Source organism: Rhopalosiphum maidis, chromosome 2 (assembly GCF_003676215.2).
Source record: "Rhopalosiphum maidis isolate BTI-1 chromosome 2, ASM367621v3, whole genome shotgun sequence".
Lineage (NCBI taxonomy): Eukaryota > Metazoa > Arthropoda > Insecta > Hemiptera > Aphididae > Rhopalosiphum > Rhopalosiphum maidis.
Genome location: NC_040878.1, coordinates 21,754,302 through 21,775,371, shown reverse-complemented (window position 1 = coordinate 21,775,371; position 21,070 = coordinate 21,754,302). Strand labels below are relative to the sequence as shown.

At 25.1% G+C, this 21,070-nt stretch overlaps 1 protein-coding gene across 2 annotated transcripts; it reads left to right on the top strand.

Moving 5' to 3' along the window:
* The first annotated feature begins 631 nt into the window (after positions 1–631).
* Positions 632–12,326, top strand: LOC113552841 (coronin-1C). 2 transcript variants are annotated; one of them, XM_026955813.1, is made up of 9 exons: positions 632–1,141; positions 3,281–3,475; positions 8,025–8,179; positions 8,260–8,357; positions 8,433–8,611; positions 8,672–8,893; positions 8,966–9,172; positions 9,239–9,523; positions 9,739–9,963. In XM_026955813.1, the coding sequence occupies exons 2-9, from the start codon at positions 3,281–3,283 to the stop codon at positions 9,961–9,963; spliced, it is 1,566 nt and encodes a 521-aa protein (XP_026811614.1). In that variant the 5' UTR covers positions 632–1,141. The 2 variants fall into 2 exon arrangements, with proteins under 2 accessions (XP_026811614.1, XP_026811616.1); XM_026955815.1 differs by lacking the exon at positions 632–1,141 and having other exon boundaries at positions 9,739–12,326.
* Positions 12,327–21,070: the final 8,744 nt, after the last annotated feature.

Sequence of the window (21,070 nt, the reverse complement as noted above, 5' to 3'; positions counted from 1 at the left end):
TCATAACACTATACGTTTATAAATTCATAATCGAACTACAAGTATTAATAAATAATACCGTTGATGTTCGACGCTGCATAATATTGAAATACGTCGTATCTTGTTGATGATAAAATAATGGGTAATAATAATATTAATGTACTAATGCGTGTGCGGTGTACAAGATTTCACGACACGACATGAATAAGAAACGCGTGTCAGCGAATGGTAGAATTAATAATAAATAATTATATAATTTTTTTTTTTTGTCAAGTCTAGCGTTGTTCAATAGTCGCGTATTTACGAGTGGCAAGCATCGATACGTCTGAATGGCGAGTGCTCAGAGTGCTGAGTCCGATAAATCGTATAAATACATTTTACGTGTCCGACGTGTATGGCGGCGACGATGAGCGACACTATTCACACTAATATAAATACATAATACTGTGTAGTCTGCGGTACAAGTCTGGTACTAAATACTAATAGTACTATACGCATACAGATACAACAACTACAACGGCGTCGACTGCGACGGCACCGCTCGCGTGGGGGTTCCGTGACGTTGGCAGCACTGCGACTATGGTGCTCGGTGTCGCACTGCCCCGTGCGTCGTTGATTGTAAATAAACCGGCGGACCGCGGACGACCCCCGGCCATCCATCCATCGCACCGATTCAGTAGCCAGCCGTCGCGTTTCCATTCGCAAACGCCAAATATGGTAGAGTGATTCAGTGATATTAGACGGCGACCTTTTTTTCCCTCCGATTCACGGCCAGTTCGCCGCGCCGTTCAGCCGTTGTCCGCGTTTAATATCGCCTTCTCCCCCCGCGACACGCCGTCGAACGACGTTCCGGTTATCTTGTCCGTCTATTTATTTACTTGATTTTTTTTCGTCAATATACTCAATACATCATTGTAATAATTGTGTGATTCGGCTGATCGACGAAATCGCGAACTTTGGAATACTATTAGAATTCACATCCGCTTTACACTTACGTCGCCGTTGCACGCACACACTCACGGTTACCGCATTATATATATATATATATATATATATTTAGCTGGACCGCCGTTGCTCCGTTAGCTGTTTCCGAGATAACGCCGGAAAAAATCAAATATACAGATTATACTCAAGAGAAATTCCCCTTGCATGAGTCACCGAGGTGAGCACACGTTAAGCAATTTATTTATTTTATAATATATTAGTACATCGAATTGAATTCTCATTTCGACTCGATAGGTAACATCTAAACCTTTGCCTTGGGGCATAAGTTTTATTTTACTGTTACCCAAGTTATTCTAAGCTCCTCTGTAAGATATTTTTCTTTTTTTATTTAAATTATTAATGTAGGTACTTGTTTGTTGGTTTCTCTGTTATACGCCCATTTTTTTTTTTGAACCTGACAATCTTGATGAATGTTAGTCAATGACAAAATTGTAGAGGACATTTGTCTATTAGATATATTACATTTTTTTGGCATAAGGACTGAAACTTTTGTTTTAATTAGGACATTAATCAATTTGAATTTGAAGATGTTAGGAATTAAGTTAATTATTATTGACTTTATTTTTTGAACATCTGAAGAATGTTTTAGTTTTTAACATAATTATTACTAATTTCTGTGTTGTTATTTATATTTCTTAATTTAACTGATCTTGTGAGGATAAATATTTACCTAAGTATATATAACCTTATTTATTGATAAAGTTCTAATGTATGACAAAAACAAAATAATATGTATCTTAAATTTTAATTATGTTCATATTGCTATAAAAAAATATTGAATTTATAAGTTCCTTAGTTTTAATTATATATTTACATTTTTCACTGTAGGTATTTAATTTATTTAAACAAATGTCTGAAAATCAAATATTATATGATCACATTTTTTTTTTTAAACCAACTGCATGTTGTTGATTATTATTATGCTAGTATTTTTTATTAACTAGCTAGAAAAATAGCTCCCACCTGTATGAGAATTTCAAAATGTTCACTAGAAAATCAAAACTTCTCTAGAAGTACAATGTAAAATTGTGATATATAGGTAGATTAAACTTGGATACTTGCATATCAGTATTATTTTAAGTTAATTTTAAATATTTTTATAATAAGATTTTACATTTGAATCTAGTTTTATTTAAGATTTTGTTAATAAAGTAGAAAACATAATATTGATTTAGAGAAAAATAAATTCAGTGTTAACAAATTATCCACATGTATTTATTCAAAAATAAATACATTTGTATAAAAAAAAATAATGATACCAATGCATTATCCATGTAATAAAGAATTTTATTAAAACTACCTATTTTTTTTTTTTTATCAAATTGAAGTTGTTGTTTGATGTTACTTGAATATTTTACATATATGAGTAAGTTTTTACTTTCATATTTGTTTTAGGTAATAGTAATTGTGCTTCTATTTTTTTGGGGGAATTTACCTATAGTAACCATGGATTAATGTCCAAGGATGGTATTCAACTTTCTTGAATATGCCCTTCAGAAGAAAACTGGGAGGTAAGCGGACCTATCCAAGCTACAAAAGGGTTTCAAGTACTCAGTGTTCTAACCACAAAATTGTTTTGGTGTATTTTTTCATTTTAGCGGATTTTATACTTTTGGGGCATTCCTTGATGTTTTTAATACATTTTTTTTAATTTTTGACCTATTTCTTGTATTATGACTAAACAAATTGACTTCATTGAAATTTAAGTACTACATAGTACTAGGTAATATAAATTATTTTCATTTTGAACTCAACATCAACTTATCCAGTTTTAAATTAGATAATGTTGAAATTGTAAATTGCTCTTATTGTAGTTTAATGCAGATGTTATTTAATATTTTACTCGTTTTTTTTATAAATTTTTTTTTTTATATAATAATTTCAATTTATTTAATAAATTATGCATTTTTGGTATTTTTAAAGGCATATCCGAGTCCTACTTTTAACTAATGAGTAATATTGTTAAATGTTCATCAGCCTCTTATATTATAGTCCCTCTTTGACAATTTGAATTGTCCTAGTGTGCTGCAGTACTCAAGTACGCCTTAGAAAATCTGCCCCTCATACCTTTCTGTAATATACATAGGTATATTACTATAAAGTAGGCATATAATACAATTATTTTATTGTATAATTTATTAGAACAATATTGAATATTTAATACGACAATATTTGAGGAAATAATAAATATTTATTAACTGTATTGCATATAAAATAATTTATATAAATATGTTGGCTTATTCCTGTGCAACTAACTTTGTATAATTAAATTTTTAATAATTTTGTTTATTTATAGATGTCTTTTAAAGTAAGAAGTAGTAAGTTTCGTCATGTTTACGGTACAGCTTTAAAACGTGAATATTGTTATGACAATATTCGAGTATCCAAATCTTCGTGGGATTCCACTTTTTGTGCGGTGAATCCAAAATTTGTGGCCTGCATTGTTGAATCAGCTGGTGGAGGCGCTTTTATTGTTCTACCTCTTTCAAAGGTAAGTTATTTAAAATTATTTTATTTGTAAATAATATATTATATTAAATAATTACTTATTAAACATAATGATGATATATTTTTGTTAATTAAAATATATTTAACTAAATTAAAGTTAAATTGTTTAAAATTAAAATTTGGTTTCTCAGTATAGAACCAATAAATAATATTTTTCTTATAGAGTTAGTTATTTATACATGTTTTTCATAAGTTAATAAAAAGCTAATATTTCCATTATAATAATATTAAATAATATTTATCAACAATTTTACTAATTTTACTAGGTATTTATAGGAAAAGTAAAGACAATTATGAGTTTTCCATTAAAATATATTGGCATAGGTACTAATAGACCTTATATATATATTGTAGTTTGTATATGACAGTTATTGATGTATTTTTTTTTTAACCACGAATAAGAAATAAAGGATTAAATATAAACTTATCTTTTTAGTAACAAGATAGTTTACATTATAGATATCATTTCATCATTAAATTAGGTACTGTTACATTAGGTACTGTTACATTAAGTATTGAAATTTAAGTAGTGGATTGAATAATGTTTAGCTATTCCTATGTGAACACTATCATTGACATCAAATATGTAATGTAATGTGACTATTTGAATAACTATTGTAATTAAATATGATGTAGTATAGTAGCTAAATAAGTAACAAGTTCATAAGAAACTAATAATATTATCAATAAATGTATTAATATCATTTTTTATTGTTAGAATATATTATATTCGAGATTATATTATAATCAATTTTAGATATGCTTTATCTATTTTTAGAAATAAATAAAAAAAATATATATATAGATGTATAGTTTTTTCCTGCTAACAACTTTTATTCTAATTTATTCATTTGTTATTTTTTTTAATTTTTCTATACTATATTGGAAAACTTAAAATATCAATAAATTAATACTAAAACTGTTTTGGTATTTTAAATAAAAACAATTGTTTTCATATTTTAAAAATATTTAAAAATATAGTTTGGGTTTAAATATGAAACTAAGTATAGGTTAGGTTAGATATGACTAAGTATAACTTATACTTATGTTTTGTTTTAAAACTCAAAATTCCATGTATATTTAACATAAAATTGTTTTATTATAACTATATTTATGTGATTTAGCTATCTTATTATTATTTTTTTATTTAATTCAATTTATCGAAAATTATGGTTTTTGTTAGGCGAGTATATAAAGAATTATTAAAAATGAATACATTAATTGTGGACTGTAGTTATTTAATTCAGAATTGATTTGAAACTAGATAAAAAAAAAAAATGAATCACAAATCGATACAGTAGCTCATGATTGCACCATTTTTATTTATTATTACAAATAAATAAAATTGATATACAACAAACAATGGTAATAGTTGTATATTCTATATTATGTTTATTAATTCTTAAAACTAAGTTTCTAGCTATATTTTTCAAGAACAGAACAACAATAAATATTGTAATTAAGAAATCTGTATGGTGCTGTGTTTTTATTTTGTTCGTCTATTTTCTGTGGTCAGCAACACGACATAATCAGGGCAACCCCACTTAGTGACGAACGCCTAAAATAATTTATATATAATAACTGTTCATCGTGATTTCTATATTTAAAGTTCTCCCAGGAGATTAAAATCATCAAAAATACATTTGAACAGTTGCCGTGTGCAAAATGCCAATTTTTCCTCGCGAGCGCAATTTGTTATACATTTCAATATCGATATTTTTAGTTAAGAGAATTGTATTAATTTAAGATATTAATGTAACATTCTTGTAAACATTTAATAGTTAATATGTAGTTCATTAAAATATTAAGTTTTCTCTAATTAGGAAGTAAATTAATACAAATTAAAGACTTGAAAAATATGTTTAAAAATATTTAATATAGGTATTTACATTATATTATATACTATAGTATTATTATAAATTATATATTTATAATAATATTAAATATATTAATAAACACGTCTAGAATAACAGTATGTTATAACAATATTTGAATTCTTAATAACAAAATTACGCTATACTAGTCATTTAGTTTCATTCAATTCATGTTCTATGTATTTATCTTAGCGGAATGACGTCATAATTAATATTCATGGTCCATACAAACATATTGCCAAGAAATAAGTAGGTATGCGGATAGAATAAAAATGATGGACCCCCTACTTAGATAATTTGAACAATGCTAGTCTATGTTTTGTTATTTAAACTATTCGTTTATATTTCATTCAATGATTTTAATGACATTCTACAAAATAATGATAGTATAATATCTTATCTTTTATATATTTTTTTGTATTTAAAAAAAATTGTATTCGTGCAATAGAATATTAGTTTTTAAAATTTAATTTATTTGTATTCTTTTTTATGTTATATCGAAGAATAATATTATATATTTATATGAGTCATAACTTATAGGTACTATGTGTCTATATTACATTTTTCACAAATATAATAATTATGTATTAAGAACAAAACAAAATCATTATTATCGTACGAGGTACGAAAGTATTTATTTTATTTATATACAATTGTCTATGGTACATTTATACTAACTATTTAGTAAGTAGTAGTGACTCACATTTCTAAGATATGTATGTGTGTACAACGTACACGTAAAAAGAACTAAGTTCTAAACAATAGTTTACAGTTTATAGTTTTCCTTATTGTTTTTTTTCGTATCATTAGTTATTTTGTAATAGGTGGTTGGATACTTTATAAATCTTAGTACCATAACGTCCATAACAAGTGTGTTTTCTTTGTTCAAATTGCACGAGTTAATGTACATTATTTATAAACTCGAAGTAGTTTATACATTTTTGATTCTGAGTGTAGCAAAGTATCATTTGTTTTTAATTGATTTTTTTTTTACTTTGAAATAAACTACTTTCTTCTATTAATATACATAAATAAATTTTGATTTATGTAGTTTGAAAAAAAAATTACAAATACAGAAAATGTTTGCCAATCATGTATATCTATTTACACAAAGACAATTTTTTTAAATTTAATAGACTGTTAAATAGTTATATTAGTTATATTTGAATTTAGAGAACTGAATATAAAATTAACTTTGTTTTAGTTTAGGTAGCCAAAAATAACTCATTAATATTTTAATTACATAGTTATGTGTATAAAGTGAAACCTCTAAATACCGGACACCCTCGGTTGCTGAAATTTTGTCTGGTATTTTGAGAGAGAAATATAATAGTGAAATAAAAAATTGATATTATAATTAAAAAATTAATTTATTATTTATACATATACACACATAGGTACATAATAAATTTAATTTATTTTAATTTTAATTATTCTAATGTATTTTTAAAAATGCTAAGGTAAAAAGATAAGAAAAAATTGATCATATAAAAATTAAAATTAATATACAAAAAATCAGTTACTTTAAGGCGCGTACACGAGGTTAACTTAATGATTGTTTCGTATTTTGACGCGAAGTAATTTCGTATGTCAATGCATTTTCTATTTCCATTAAGGTACGATAGAAATGATTAAAATCAAATTTAAAATACCATAAAAGAGTCCGTTATTTTGAGTGTTCGGTAATTAGAGGTGTCCGTTAAGGGAAGTCTTACTGTATGTATAAAATCTTGAGAAATTATTATTTTTTGAGATTTATTTTCATTAAATTTTTGATTTTCGATAAAATAATTTTAATTTAAGGTTATTTTTATGTATGTATATTCATTATTTTATTTATCATATTATTATTATTTTTATTTTATTGTACATTTATTCATATTAACATATTCCATAAATATTTAAAAATTGTAATCATTAATTATCTTTTTTAGAAACTTCTTATTATGTATACAGATTTTAAAACTTAATAGAATAGGCATTTTAGAAAAATGATCTTCCAGTATCATGATTTCGAATGCAATAATTTATTGCAACATAATATTTTTATTATTAGATTGCTTAAGATTTTCACGGAAAATATTTTTAATAAAACTATCATTATGACAGCAAACAGTGGTTTTTATTTTTATAGTTATTAAATATTTTATAGATAATACTATTTTGTATTTAAATTAATTTTGGAAAATTAAAAATGATTTATTTTAAACTTCAATGATATTGTATCTGAAAATTAGTTTTAAGTTTATAGTGGATTTTGGACTAATTATTTATAGAAACCGCGTGTAGGATTTTTTTTCAATTTACCAATACATTGTTACCGTAAAATTTGGCTGGATCTATAAAACAATTTAAAGAAGATTACTCATTCCTTAAAAAGCTTATTTCTTATGCAAAATTAAACTTAATTTATAAATAAACTCAGGGATAAACTCCATACTTAAATACTTGTTTTCTCTAGAAAACCGAGAATGGATATCCCCACCTATGGCTATATATATACAATCACTAAATTGTTACCTAAATCTGAGCTATTTTTAATCACGCACTTGTTAATTAGAAATAAAACTAGAAATAGAATTGAAAAAATCAATATTAATTTTAATAATTGTTTATGATTTTGGGATAATATTAACTTTATGATAAATGCTTTTTTAGACTGGTCGATTACCTGCTGATCAACCTGTAGTTGGAGGTCATAAGGGTCCAGTATTGGATATTGCATGGTGTCCGCATAATGATAATGTAATTGCTAGCGGTTCGGAAGATTGTGTGGTAAAGGTTTGGCAAATTCCCGATGGTGGTATTACACGGTATGTATACATTAATTATTTTTAATTTGAATTAATTTTATTTTATGTTTTAAATCAAATTTGTTGTTTTTTTTTTTTAGAACATTAACTGAGTCTGTAGTAGATTTAATTTATCACCAAAGGAGAGTTGGTCTGGTATTATGGCATCCAACTGCTCGAAATATTTTGTTATCTGCCGGTAATTTTTATTTGTTCTTTAACGTTTTAGTTATTTATTTTAATATGTAATATGTAATATTTGTTTTATTTATAGGATCTGATAATCAAGTAGTAATCTGGAATGTTGGTGTTGGTGAACCACTAATCCATATAGATTGTCATCCAGATATCGTGTTTAGTGCTTCATGGAATTTTGATGGATCACAATTATTGACAACGTGTAAAGATAAAAAGCTGAGGCTAATTAATCCTAGAAGTGGAGAAATTGAGCAGGTATGTATTTTAGGTAATTAATTAATTTATAATATTTATATTTATTCATTATTATTGCAGGAAGTAATATGTCATGAAGGAAGCAAAGCATCCCGAGGTATATTTTTAAAAGGAGGCCTTATATTTACAACTGGTTTTAGTAAACTTTCTGAAAGACAGTATTCTTTGAGATCTCCCGAAAAATTAGATGATCCCATTGTTATGGTTGAATTAGATACAAGCAATGGTGTTATGTTTCCGCTATATGATCCTGATACTAGTATGATTTACCTGTGTGGAAAGGTAATATATTGTTTTTAATGATATTTTATCATTTTATTAATATGCATATAATTAAACATTATGTGCTTTTAGGGGGATAGTGTAATTCGATATTTTGAAATTACTGCGGAACATCCATTTGTTCATTACATCAATACGTTCCAAACACCAGACCCTCAACGAGGAATTGGCATGATGCCGAAACGTGGTTGTGATGTATCTATTTGTGAAATATCAAAGTTTTATCGCTTGAATAATTCTGGACTCTGTCAAGCAATTAGCATGACGGTTCCAAGAAAGGTAACTTATTTTCAAAAAAAAATTTTATTATAAATTTAAAAATTTAAATTATTTTTATATTTTTAGTCAGAGTTATTTCAAGAAGATTTATATCCTGATACTATTGGAGATATTCCTGCAATAGACGCTGAAGATTGGTTTAATGGTCAAGATGCTGAACCTATCCTGATATCATTAAAAGATTATCATCAGCCAACACGATTGCCTACGGCTTCTGAAATGAAGGTTGCTAAAAAGCCAAATATACTGGATAAACCATCAGCAAATAAAACAGTCAAGTCCAGCTCAAACAATACAACCGCACCTCCTGTAGCTAAACCACAATTTACTCAGCCACAGCAGTCAATTCCAGTTAGTAAAAACAAAACATTTATGCTCTGTTGTATAAAAAATTGATAAATTTAATAGTTAACTTAAATTGAATGTCTCATCATGAGCCACTAACTCATGGCTTAAGTACCTACTATTAGCTCACCATTAAATCATTGAATGCAACCTAGAATAGCAACATATCTTTTATGTACATTTTAAATAGAGTTTGCAAACTAAATCTTTTTTATTTTTAGGATGATATCATCAAAGAATTTAAAGAGGAAATTCGAAAGTTGAAAGCTATGATTGTAAAACATGAAAATCGTATTAGAGCCTTAGAAGCTCGAGCAGCTGAGGATACTACTGATACAGCCAAAGATAGTGGTGATTCTCTTGTTCTTAAGAATAGTGACCAGAATGATGTGGAAACCAAAGATAATGATACAGAACATGTGGATACTAATGATGACGATGACTAAATTCTATGGTACAATAATTTTTTTTAAACAATTTTTTAGAACTTTGAGATAAACTTGGTAATTCTGGTTTTATTTGCTATATTTATGACAACACATTATTTAATTACAAAATAACATGCTCAAAGTGGTTACAATTCTACTTTTCTCTAGTCTTCAGTGTGTGTTTTTAAAATTTTTATTGTCGATAATATATTAAGTCATGTTCCTCTTTTTCCCTCGATTTGTAATTGTCCTTTAATTTATAATGAGTTATATTATTATTTGTATTCTTTCAGCACTTTTTATTAACACACAAAGTTACTTTGTTAAATTCATATTGAATAGATTGAATAATTATACCAACTAAAAATAATATTAATTATTTACTGTTTGGTTGAATTGGTCAGTTATAAGTAATATCAATCACAATCTAGAATCTTTTAATTAAAAATGTGCTTCCAAACAAATTTAACTACTCCATGAATCTCTAGTCCTTGATTGAGCATTACAATAAATATTTGAAACAATATTTTATTGCATATAAATAAATGCTGGTATGAATACAAAGTGTTTCATGAAACTAACAATGTTTTGTGCTGATAGAATTTAAAATGATCTATGTAACTTTAATAATAGAGACAATTTTGACTGTAAATTATAAACATTGATTAATTAAAAAAAAAAAAAATTATTTATAAGATAATGTAACTAAGTGCTTGTGTTGAAAACAAATTCTCAAAAACTTGCATTCAATATTAAATATGATAAACTTATTAATTGTTTTTAATTAGCATTTTTGATTACATTAATATATACTTTACATTTAACAACGAACTTTAGTTATTTTGCTATAGCTCATAATAAATTTGTTAATTATAAGATAGTAACCCAATTATTATTTTAGTTTTAATTCTGTCAGTAATATAATATCAAATACAATAATTTAAAAATTATTGATATGGATGTTCCAATTATAAATTCTTTAAATACAAATTTATTTATTAAAATATCTAACATTACTCATATCTATGATTCATTGCAGTTAAAAACTGTAGTCAATACCTATTAAAATGTTTTCATTTTATTTTGTAAAAAATAACAAAAGAAACATTATCATAAAGTTATAAAAATATATTGTAATAATCTTGTATTGATTTACTTTTTTTATCGTCCTATTATGCATTTAATATTTTTAATTTTATAAATTGCATTATTAATAAGTATCTAACAACAATAAGACAATATGGACATGTGGTACAATTGTAATTTGTTGCATACTATTATCATGGGAAGTTTTAACAAAATTTCACTTGTTATTTAAAGCATTAAAACAATCTGTTTTGTGTTCTTTTTATATATATATAACAGAGTGTAATAATTGCCTAAATCATTTACTAATATTCCTTCAACAAAAAGCTATTTAAATGTATTAAAAAAAAAAAAAAAAAAAAACAGTACAATTTTTTTATAATGAACAGGGTGCTTATGCGAATTTTAATATAAATAAAGTTATAAACTATTTATAAAAAAAAATACTCAAGTGCCAATATCATAATAACTTAATCTTCACTTTATCATATTTTATGATAACCAGTTGTTTAATACAAATGCTCAACATTTTGTGATTCCCATAAATACCATGAAAATGCAATTGATACTTAGTAACTTTATCCCATTATATCTTCTATGACCATACATGAACATCACATTATTGTGTTAAGATAAATTCAGAGTTAATGCATTAGAAATTAAACTGTAGCTACTGTCATTTATATTTTTTTTAATTCATATGTAAATATATTATACTTTTTAATACATTTGTTATCTATTTTTATACATTTCTGTAATACGTTTGTCATATGAATGTATTATTATTATTATTATTATTATTAAAACTATTAGTTAATGGCTATTTAAACATGCAACATTATATAGGAGTACACCCAAACAAGGATATTACGCTTTTTTTAATCCAAATATTTTAACCATTATTTCTTCCCTTATGTCTTACCTATTGTCAACTGATTGAATTTAAAATACTTTAAAGATAGTCAAAAAAATTGTATTTTGTTATGATAATAATATGCATTGTATTTTGTACTCTTTTCTTATGTATAACATATATATGTAATATGTATTATATATTATACACACGTCTGTATAATATTAGATTAAATAATTGTGTGTATGTGTGTATGTGTGTGATCAGATATCGAACAGAGTGTATTAAACTTTTTGAAAACAAATTGTAAAACGGTTTGAATTTTTATCATTTATTTATTTGTATGTATTGTTTTGTTGAATATATAAATATGTTCAGTGATGTGCCATTTACACACAGTAGTTGTGTATTCGCTAGATTAATAACAAATGATAATTTGTAATTAACCTATATTTATTTTATTACTTTTTACCCATGAATTTTATTTATTTTTGGTGTGGACAAGCGTTTCCCAAATAGTGGATCCCAACCCACTACCGGGTCACGGAATTTAATAAAATTCTTATATTAAATTTTATTATTTATCATTTCGTTTGATAACTTAATATAATTAGTAACTATATTTTAATTATTACATTTTTGTTACAAATTATCGCTTCAATTTTATTATAAGATTCTATGTGAACATTCAATTGTGTTTTATTTTGCCTTTTTTTACACAATGATAAATGTAAAATATTTTGGTAGGTCACAAAGTGAAAAAATACTAATTACCGGACCAGTTCAAATAAAAGTTAGGGAAACGCTGTTGTAGTCATTTGATGGCCATACAAAAAATTTTTCTTACTTAACAAGTATATCTACTATATTCTCTTGGTAAATTTTATGAAATATTTTTCATTCTCATACTTTTTTACTGTGTATTAAACAAGAACTTTGATAGTTTAGTGTTTTAGTGATTATGATAAGAAAACTTGAAACGTGACTTGGTCAAATTTGTCTAAGGTTATCAACTGAATTTAGTTATCAATACCTAGTGTCCTAGTTATATGAAATTGAGATGTTATTATATTATTATTAACATCAAATTCGACCATTTATCAAACAAGTGTTAATTAGATACTGGATTAGTTTGAATAGAATCATTAAACACAATAAAGATTATTTGTAATAAATAAATTATACCCAAGAGACTATTTGAAGAATAGTACAATTTATGGTGTTTATTTATGTTGATACATGACTTATTAATTAATATGAAATCACCCAAATTAAACTCTATTTAATGAAGGCCTGTGGTACGATACCATAAGTATATCTAATTAATTTGTTAATGTTGAAACTTGAAAGTATTAACATAGTTTACCAAAATCTTAACTTATAGTAAGTTAAATCAATTATTATAGGTTCATAAAAAAAATTGTATCCTGTGTAAGTATTTGAAATATGTAAATTTTTATTTGCACAAATGAATGCTACTTGTCATTAGTTCCTAAAAATCATTGTAATAAACAGTAACCACCACCAGTGAATTATTAAATAATGTTTTATGAAAATATGAATAAATAACTAATTATTGCCTTTAATTATTTTGTACTATAATTATAATATTTATATATTTTAATTATTTCAATTTAAATTATTATAATAACTTAATCAAATAAATTAAACAATACTAGATATATAGTCTATTAAGTATAAATTAATACCTATTGAAATGGTAAATCTAGGTATAAATTAAATAACACCAAATTGTTGATTGATCTATGGTATGGACGTATGATACAAGAGGTTTCAACCTTCTATAGCTAGTGGCTAATTTACACATTTATAGAAATAATTATGGCTGTTAAAAGAAAAAAAAATATTTTTATAACAAGTGTAATATAATATTATTTTATATAATGATGATGATTATGTCATTTATAATTATTGAACATTGAATAATTGTACATATTATGTCTTCAACAAGGAAATAGAGTCTTCGCTCCTGACTGACTTTTTTTTCGAGTGTGCTATGAAAATATTATATTCAGTATTGTGAAAAAAAAATGCTCGTAATTTTATTGTATAATTAATGTATTAATATAAAAGATTAGTTTAGGTACATATTATAATAACATTACTTTGTTAATTATTTTCTTAATGTTATTTGATGCCAATATTTAGTTTATAAAAATATTTTAATTTTTCGCGTGCTACACCTCGGGTACGCGTGTTATGGCTTTGCCATCCCTGACCTAGTGCATTAAAGTTTTTCATCCCTTTACGGTTATGAGTATGCTCAGTTTTCCAATTTGAAATGTTACGTATATTTATTTTTATTTTTGATGTCTGACCAAGGATAATTATTATTGCTTTAATGTTTCTGATAAAAAATATAAATTATTTGATCAATCTAAATTAAAGAAACGCAGGGCATGTAACATTATAGCAATCTATTTCACAAAACCATTTGTTTAAATTATTTACGTATTGTCTGAATCCTACATAATTATAGATGATTGCATCGCCTTTTAGTATGTATATATATATATATATATAAATTAGTATAGGTAAAAAAGTTTAGCAGAAATGTATCGTATAACAACTATTTATTGTATCGTACAAATAGTTATTTTCTATATACACTATAAGCTTGTATTTGAATGTGAATTGTTGCCTGTTAGATACTCGTCATAATTCATCAGCCCCTATTTTTCATAAAAATTCTTTCTACACATTTTTTAACGTATCTACATTGATATGATATAGAGCTGTGGGAGAAAAAGCCTCCCATTTACATCACTTCCATATAAATATTAAATATCATTATACATAGTATTAGTATAGTATTCCTTCTTTCTTAATTTTACAACGGAATGTTCGGAATTTAGAGTTTTTTAATCGAGCGTTTGATTTAACATCACTGTTAATTTATAATAATTGTTTCACAGCTATAATTTCTGAAAACTGTATGGCCTTCGCCTGAAAAATAAAGATCTCTTCCATGCGTTCACGTTTTCGGCCTGGTATGCCAAACGGTTTTGGTGGTATCTACCTTAATTGCTACCCATCACTTCATTCAGGTTAGATCTATTGCTATTAATGAATAGCTGATTATTCCACCTTCGCAATATTTGATCGATTTGGTTGATTTCAAAATATCGTTGTCGTTTAACCTAAGCTTACTTAATAGCAGATTTGCAGATCGTCTACTAGATGATGAAATCGCCCTCTTTTCTACTACACGAAATTGAATCTAGCTTTTATGTGCTCCCTTAAATTTTTTGATCTATGGTAGTGGGGAATGCAAGCGACCCGGTCTCTCTTGACAGTTATATTTAACGTCAAATCCTAAGTATTTTGTTTTAAAAATGTGTGGGCAACTTAATGTTATTAGAGGGTCAACTTTTGAACATGAAAATCTAGTGGGCTAGTAAAAACAAATAAAATGTCAATAAAATTTACAATCGACATTTAAAATTCAATGCTGAATAAGAATTCATACCTACGTTTTACTTTTAACATTTTATCAATTTTATAAATAAAATAAGAAAAATCCTAACATTTTATATTTTTTTAAAGTAATTTGAAATGTTCACGGACCAGTTAAAAATGATACGCGGGCCATTAGTTTCGTTTTTATGTGTTGGTACATGAAAAATATGTTCAGAATTAAGAAAGCCAATCATAATTAATAATCTTAAAAGTAGGAAGGTACCCCCCCACCAAAATCATTGTAATATTGTGTTCATATTTCAATAATGTATGCCATATTTCTGCTAAATTTGTAATAGTATTATAATATACAACCAATAGCAACCATTTAATTAAATAAAACAATATTCGATTTTCGTAACTAAATTCACGTGAGACGCCCATGGTAACCTATATCTAGAGTATAGAGGTTGAAAAAATAAGTTATAATTACTGGCTTAGTCTCAATGATCAACATTGGGTTTATAGTAGACAGAAAAATATTAATTTGTATATTATTCAAATATATGTGTAGATTACTTGAATTATATAATGTATTCTTGTACATCGTTGTAAAATTTTATAACGACGTTAATAATAAATATACATAATAACAGTCGAGTTAAATTTTTTAAGACAACTGAATGAAAAAAAATAAATACTGTTAATTCCATAGACCATTAAAGGTATACAAATAGTACCTACATTAATATTATCATCTATGATATAAGGTTTACACTGTTTACAGTTTATTTTAATTTTGTTTGTTTTGTATCAACAGAGTTCAAATTGACATAAAATAGTTATTATTTTAACTATTAAAAATAAAAAATAAAAAACGGACACTGATGTTATAATATTTTTCACTATTATTCACAAGTTGACAAAACAATTAAAATCTCTGCATGTATATTATGATGCACGTCTTTTTTCTCAAAAACAACCTCGAACGCCTTTCACTTTCAACCACAACTCTTTCTCGCCATTATAGTTATAAGCATAATATCATACATTCGTACTTTTATCTCCGAAAAATTTACAGATCAAGGACTACATTATACTGTATGATCAGGTATGTACGCGACGTAAATATCTGAGGCAAAATGTTGGTAATAGATTACATATTATGATGATATCAGATGACAGATATTATATATCAGATATTATATATATATATATATATATAATACCCAATATCCTTTTTATACCTACATAATAGCTAAATATAGTTTAAAATCAACTATAACACATTATACATATTATTTAAAAAAAAAAGTTATCACAAAATTTATAAAATATATAAAAGTGAATATAATAATTAGGTACCTACACGTCCTATACCAATAATGTACTGGTGTGGATTATTATTGAAAATACCGAAAAATGACTAGAAAATAAAGCTGTACCTTCCATTTCCTTCGAAATCTAACATAACGGTTTGTGGGATTTTGAATACCTAACTATATAATATAGTAAAACAAAAGGTAAGTAATATAAACCTAAATACTATCTATTAAACATTATTTTTAAATTTTATTTTATCGCATATTCTTATACAGACACAGTTATACATTTATATAATTACCGTTGATTATAGATACTTACTATCTATATCTAATCAATGATGGTATGCAATTTAAAATAATTTAAAGATATATCTAGAATCTAAAAATATTGGCACATCGTTGATACACGCGTGGCGTGTGAAAATTGGCTATACATAATTATATGTATTTACTACGGAGTATGGACCCATAGGTATAATATTATTTAAAAAGTCCAAAAACGCTTGCCTTGGGCATTCACCGTATTCGCAATTAATAAGGTGATTCCTACAAAGCTATAATAATATTATGATACTCTAAAATCTCACCTATTGCCGAATTATATGAATACTGCAGAGGCCAAGTAGGTAGAGAAGTTAAATAATATCATTTAATATCTTTGTAATTAACGCTTAAAAACATAATTTTGTATATTATTCGTTAAGAAAATCATGTAGGTAACTGTTTTGTTTATAATATTTAAATACTAAATATAGGCAATATAGCTCATAATAAGTACTTTCTATTTAAAAAGAAATTAAAAAATGAAACAGTTATTATTCTGCTATTTTCTATCTTTCTACTTATGGCTTATTTGAAACAAACACTAGATATATATTCGTGATTTCGTAAGTACCTCTATAAATAGTATGATTATGATTAAAGGTAGGTATATAACATTAAATATTTTGACTAGATATTTGATAAATTTGATTCAGATTTTTTTATTTCAAAGGACGTCTTACCTTTAATATTACAATTAATAGTTATTTTTAATAACTGTTATAAGTTTTTTAACGTTTTAAATTTTAATGACATTCAACCTAACTACCTAATATCTAAATTATTGCTAGTTGTAATCTTGATCACACTGTATGTATTTAGCTATAAACCTTTATTAATTAGTGAATAGTGATACACCTACTAATTTAATATTTATTATTATTGCTGACATGCTGTGATATTTGATAAATAATATATATTATATTAGGTAGTTCATTTCAATTTACATTAAAATATATAGATATACCTATATATTTTAATATTGCAGGTTTTACTAGTTTTACTCATGATTAACTAACTTGTGTCTTATCTCATGTTTTTTATGTCTCGGGGTAGTAAAAATGCTTCAATCTTTAAGATGGAGGATGGTTCTAGGTAGCAAATTGGGGGGCTAAATACAAATACAGGGGGACTAAACCCCCCTAGAATCTCCCTAGATACGCCGATGGGTATAGGTAATTACATATTTATCGTAGTTACAATTTTTTTAATTGTAATAGGCAGGTACATGTAAATCGTTTAATATGTTCGCACGAGTATAATATATACTATATAGGTACTTATTTGATAAGGGTAATTTATTATTCAATAAATAGGTACTTTTACCAAGTTGAGTATAGTATAATGTATAGTCAATGTTGAATGTAGGTTACCTATCATTTATTAGTTGTTAGTAATTAGTAAATACTAAATTGTATAATCTATGAAAGTTAACACTGTAGACAAGATTTTATTATTACATCTTCTGAAATATACTTTGAACTAAATTTATCTTGATAAGGTAGTGGAATAATGTATAAGTATATTATATAAGCTTGAAACGTGAAAATTGTTTGCTTATTGATTTTAACAATATTTTTACGAAGAGTACATTCAACCTACAAGCGTTGGCTCCGTGTCACTAACATAACACTTGGGTAACAAGGCGAATTTTATGTTGAAAAATCCATTTTACTCAATGATTTTTTGAAAATTGGAGTAAAAAAATGACCAGATATAAAATCTAAAACTAAAATTTTTATTTTACATAAGTTTTTTGACATTTTAATTTTGAAACAATTTATGGTAATTTTAAAATTGTACATGCGCGATACGCTCTTATATAATAAAATTATAGAGTGAATTGATTTATGATATAACTTAAATGTAAGAAAATTATCTTTAAGTAATTATTCAACACTGTTTCGTATGAAAATTAAATTTTTTATTAGTTATTACTTTATCAGTATGTAAAATAATACAATTTAAAGATATACTTATAACTTAATTAAAAATTGAAATATAGTAATAAATCTTCGTATAAACACAGATAATAATATTCATATCTTTTAGTTTTATAATAATTACTAAGTTAATTTATTCTAATAGTAAAACTAACAACATAAAATTAGTTTTGCTAAAAGCAAATTTGCTATAATATGTTGCACGTTTATATGACATATAGACATCACTGTGCCTAATATGCATATGAAGTGACCTGCTAATTGCTATACTCTTAAGGTTTGAGATATAATTTAAAATCAAGCTAAAAGAATTAAAAATTAACATAATTTTAAACATTTTATAAATACTTTGATTGAGTTACATTTTAATAACAATTTTTAAAATTACAAAATATCCACAGCGCGTGTTTTGTGTAATGATTGTTGCTATTCATTTTTGCGTAATAATTAATAATTTAGCCATTTAGATACAAATGGATACTACTTCTTATGTAGAAATAAAGTTGTAAAACTATATAATCGTATTTAAATATTTTATTTACCTTCGTGTTGTTTATCAATTCATTTAATATTTAATATTTTTATATGAAAAAAAAATATTAGTAATTTAAAGTATAAAAATAAATAAATACATTGCTGCAGCAATACAGCATTATAATAATAATTATAACATTCCTATATAAATTGTAGGAAAACATACTTATCTTTGTATAGACAAGTATTATAATATCTTAAGTCATAAAATAATTATAGTAGTAAGTTTAAAAACAAAAATTGGATATAGTATTATACCAAATGAATAATGACGAATTAATGATTTAAATATAGGCTTATGATTACATGACTGTGTAATTTATGTTGCGTACTTTTTATTTAATTTTATTATACAACATTTATTATTTGCGGTAATTTTATAATAAAATTATTATTCATTTATTCAAAAAGTAATTTATAAAATATTGGATTTTAATTAACTAACCTATATATGTATATATAATATATTATAATTTTTAATTTTTTATATTAGGTATATTATATCAGTGGTATACTCTGAAATTTGTTATGTGTGGGACGCAATGGGAGATGGGATTCATTAAATACTCAAAAATTATTTAGCCTCTTTTGTATTTGATCTTTATGCATACGTTAATATTGTTCCCATTTCACCCGTTTTGATGGCACTTAAATAATAATTTTTAAAAGTAAATTATAACACTACAGTTTTTTTTATAATATATATATGCTACGCTCTATTATACATTTTGGTTTTAGAATAATCCATTTTACATAGTTATTTTAAAGAGTGATATTTTTAATTAAAATAATAAATTTCCATTATAATATTTAAATTATAAATTATTAATTTTAAATAATATTATTTAAGTAGGTTAGTTTATTTACATAGTTTTTTTATTCGAATAAATTTGAATAATATGAAAACATTTTTAAATGTTGAAATTTTATTGGGAGTATAGGAATCGGGACATTTAGAAGTATTCATAATCAATAATAATAATAATAATAATTCAACATTTCAACTACTAAATTACAAAAATATAATAGTTGGTATTATATTTTAGTATATAGTTAATAACACCAGAACGATTTTTTAAATGAGTCCTTGACATTGAATCTGCATGTACGAGTTGATAATGATCGCATACAAATATGTATAATAAACTTGTTAGTTATTACATACTCGAGAGGGTAAAGCAGGTTAGTAACGTATAGGTATTATAGGCGAGTATGGTTAGTTTTGTAACGGTTATATTGTAATTTCAAGGATATAATATACAAATTTACAAGATGGTCGTTTTAAATGTGGAATAAACTTATAATTTTAAAATGTTGTAATCTTTTTTTAAAATATATTTTTATATAATCGAATGTAATTACAAAACAAAATGTTTGAAAAAAATATATTTTAAATTTACATTCCTATTCGACCGAATATGTTTTTAGAGTATTTTGATACATAAAGGTCGTTTTTTGAACGTGTGAGTAATAAAGTAGTTATAACTTATAAGCAGTGGTGTCGTCGTGTCGAAGTCTATGTTTGGCTATATAGATCATAGAAGAATTATTAAAATGAATAGGAATAGCATAACAAAATAATTATTAATATTGCTCATTGAGAATCTGATTCGAAAAAATAGTGAAATCAAATCAAAAATAAA

Coding starts and splice junctions, on each gene's coding strand:
- LOC113552841 (XM_026955815.1), top strand. CDS start 3,281: ATGTCTTTTAAAGTAAGAAGTAGTAAGTTTCGTCATGTTTACGGTACA. Junction 8,358..8,432: donor AAATATTTTGTTATCTGCCG/GTAATTTTTATT, acceptor TTTTATTTATAG/GATCTGATAATCAAGTAGTA. Junction 8,612..8,671: donor GAAGTGGAGAAATTGAGCAG/GTATGTATTTTA, acceptor TTATTATTGCAG/GAAGTAATATGTCATGAAGG.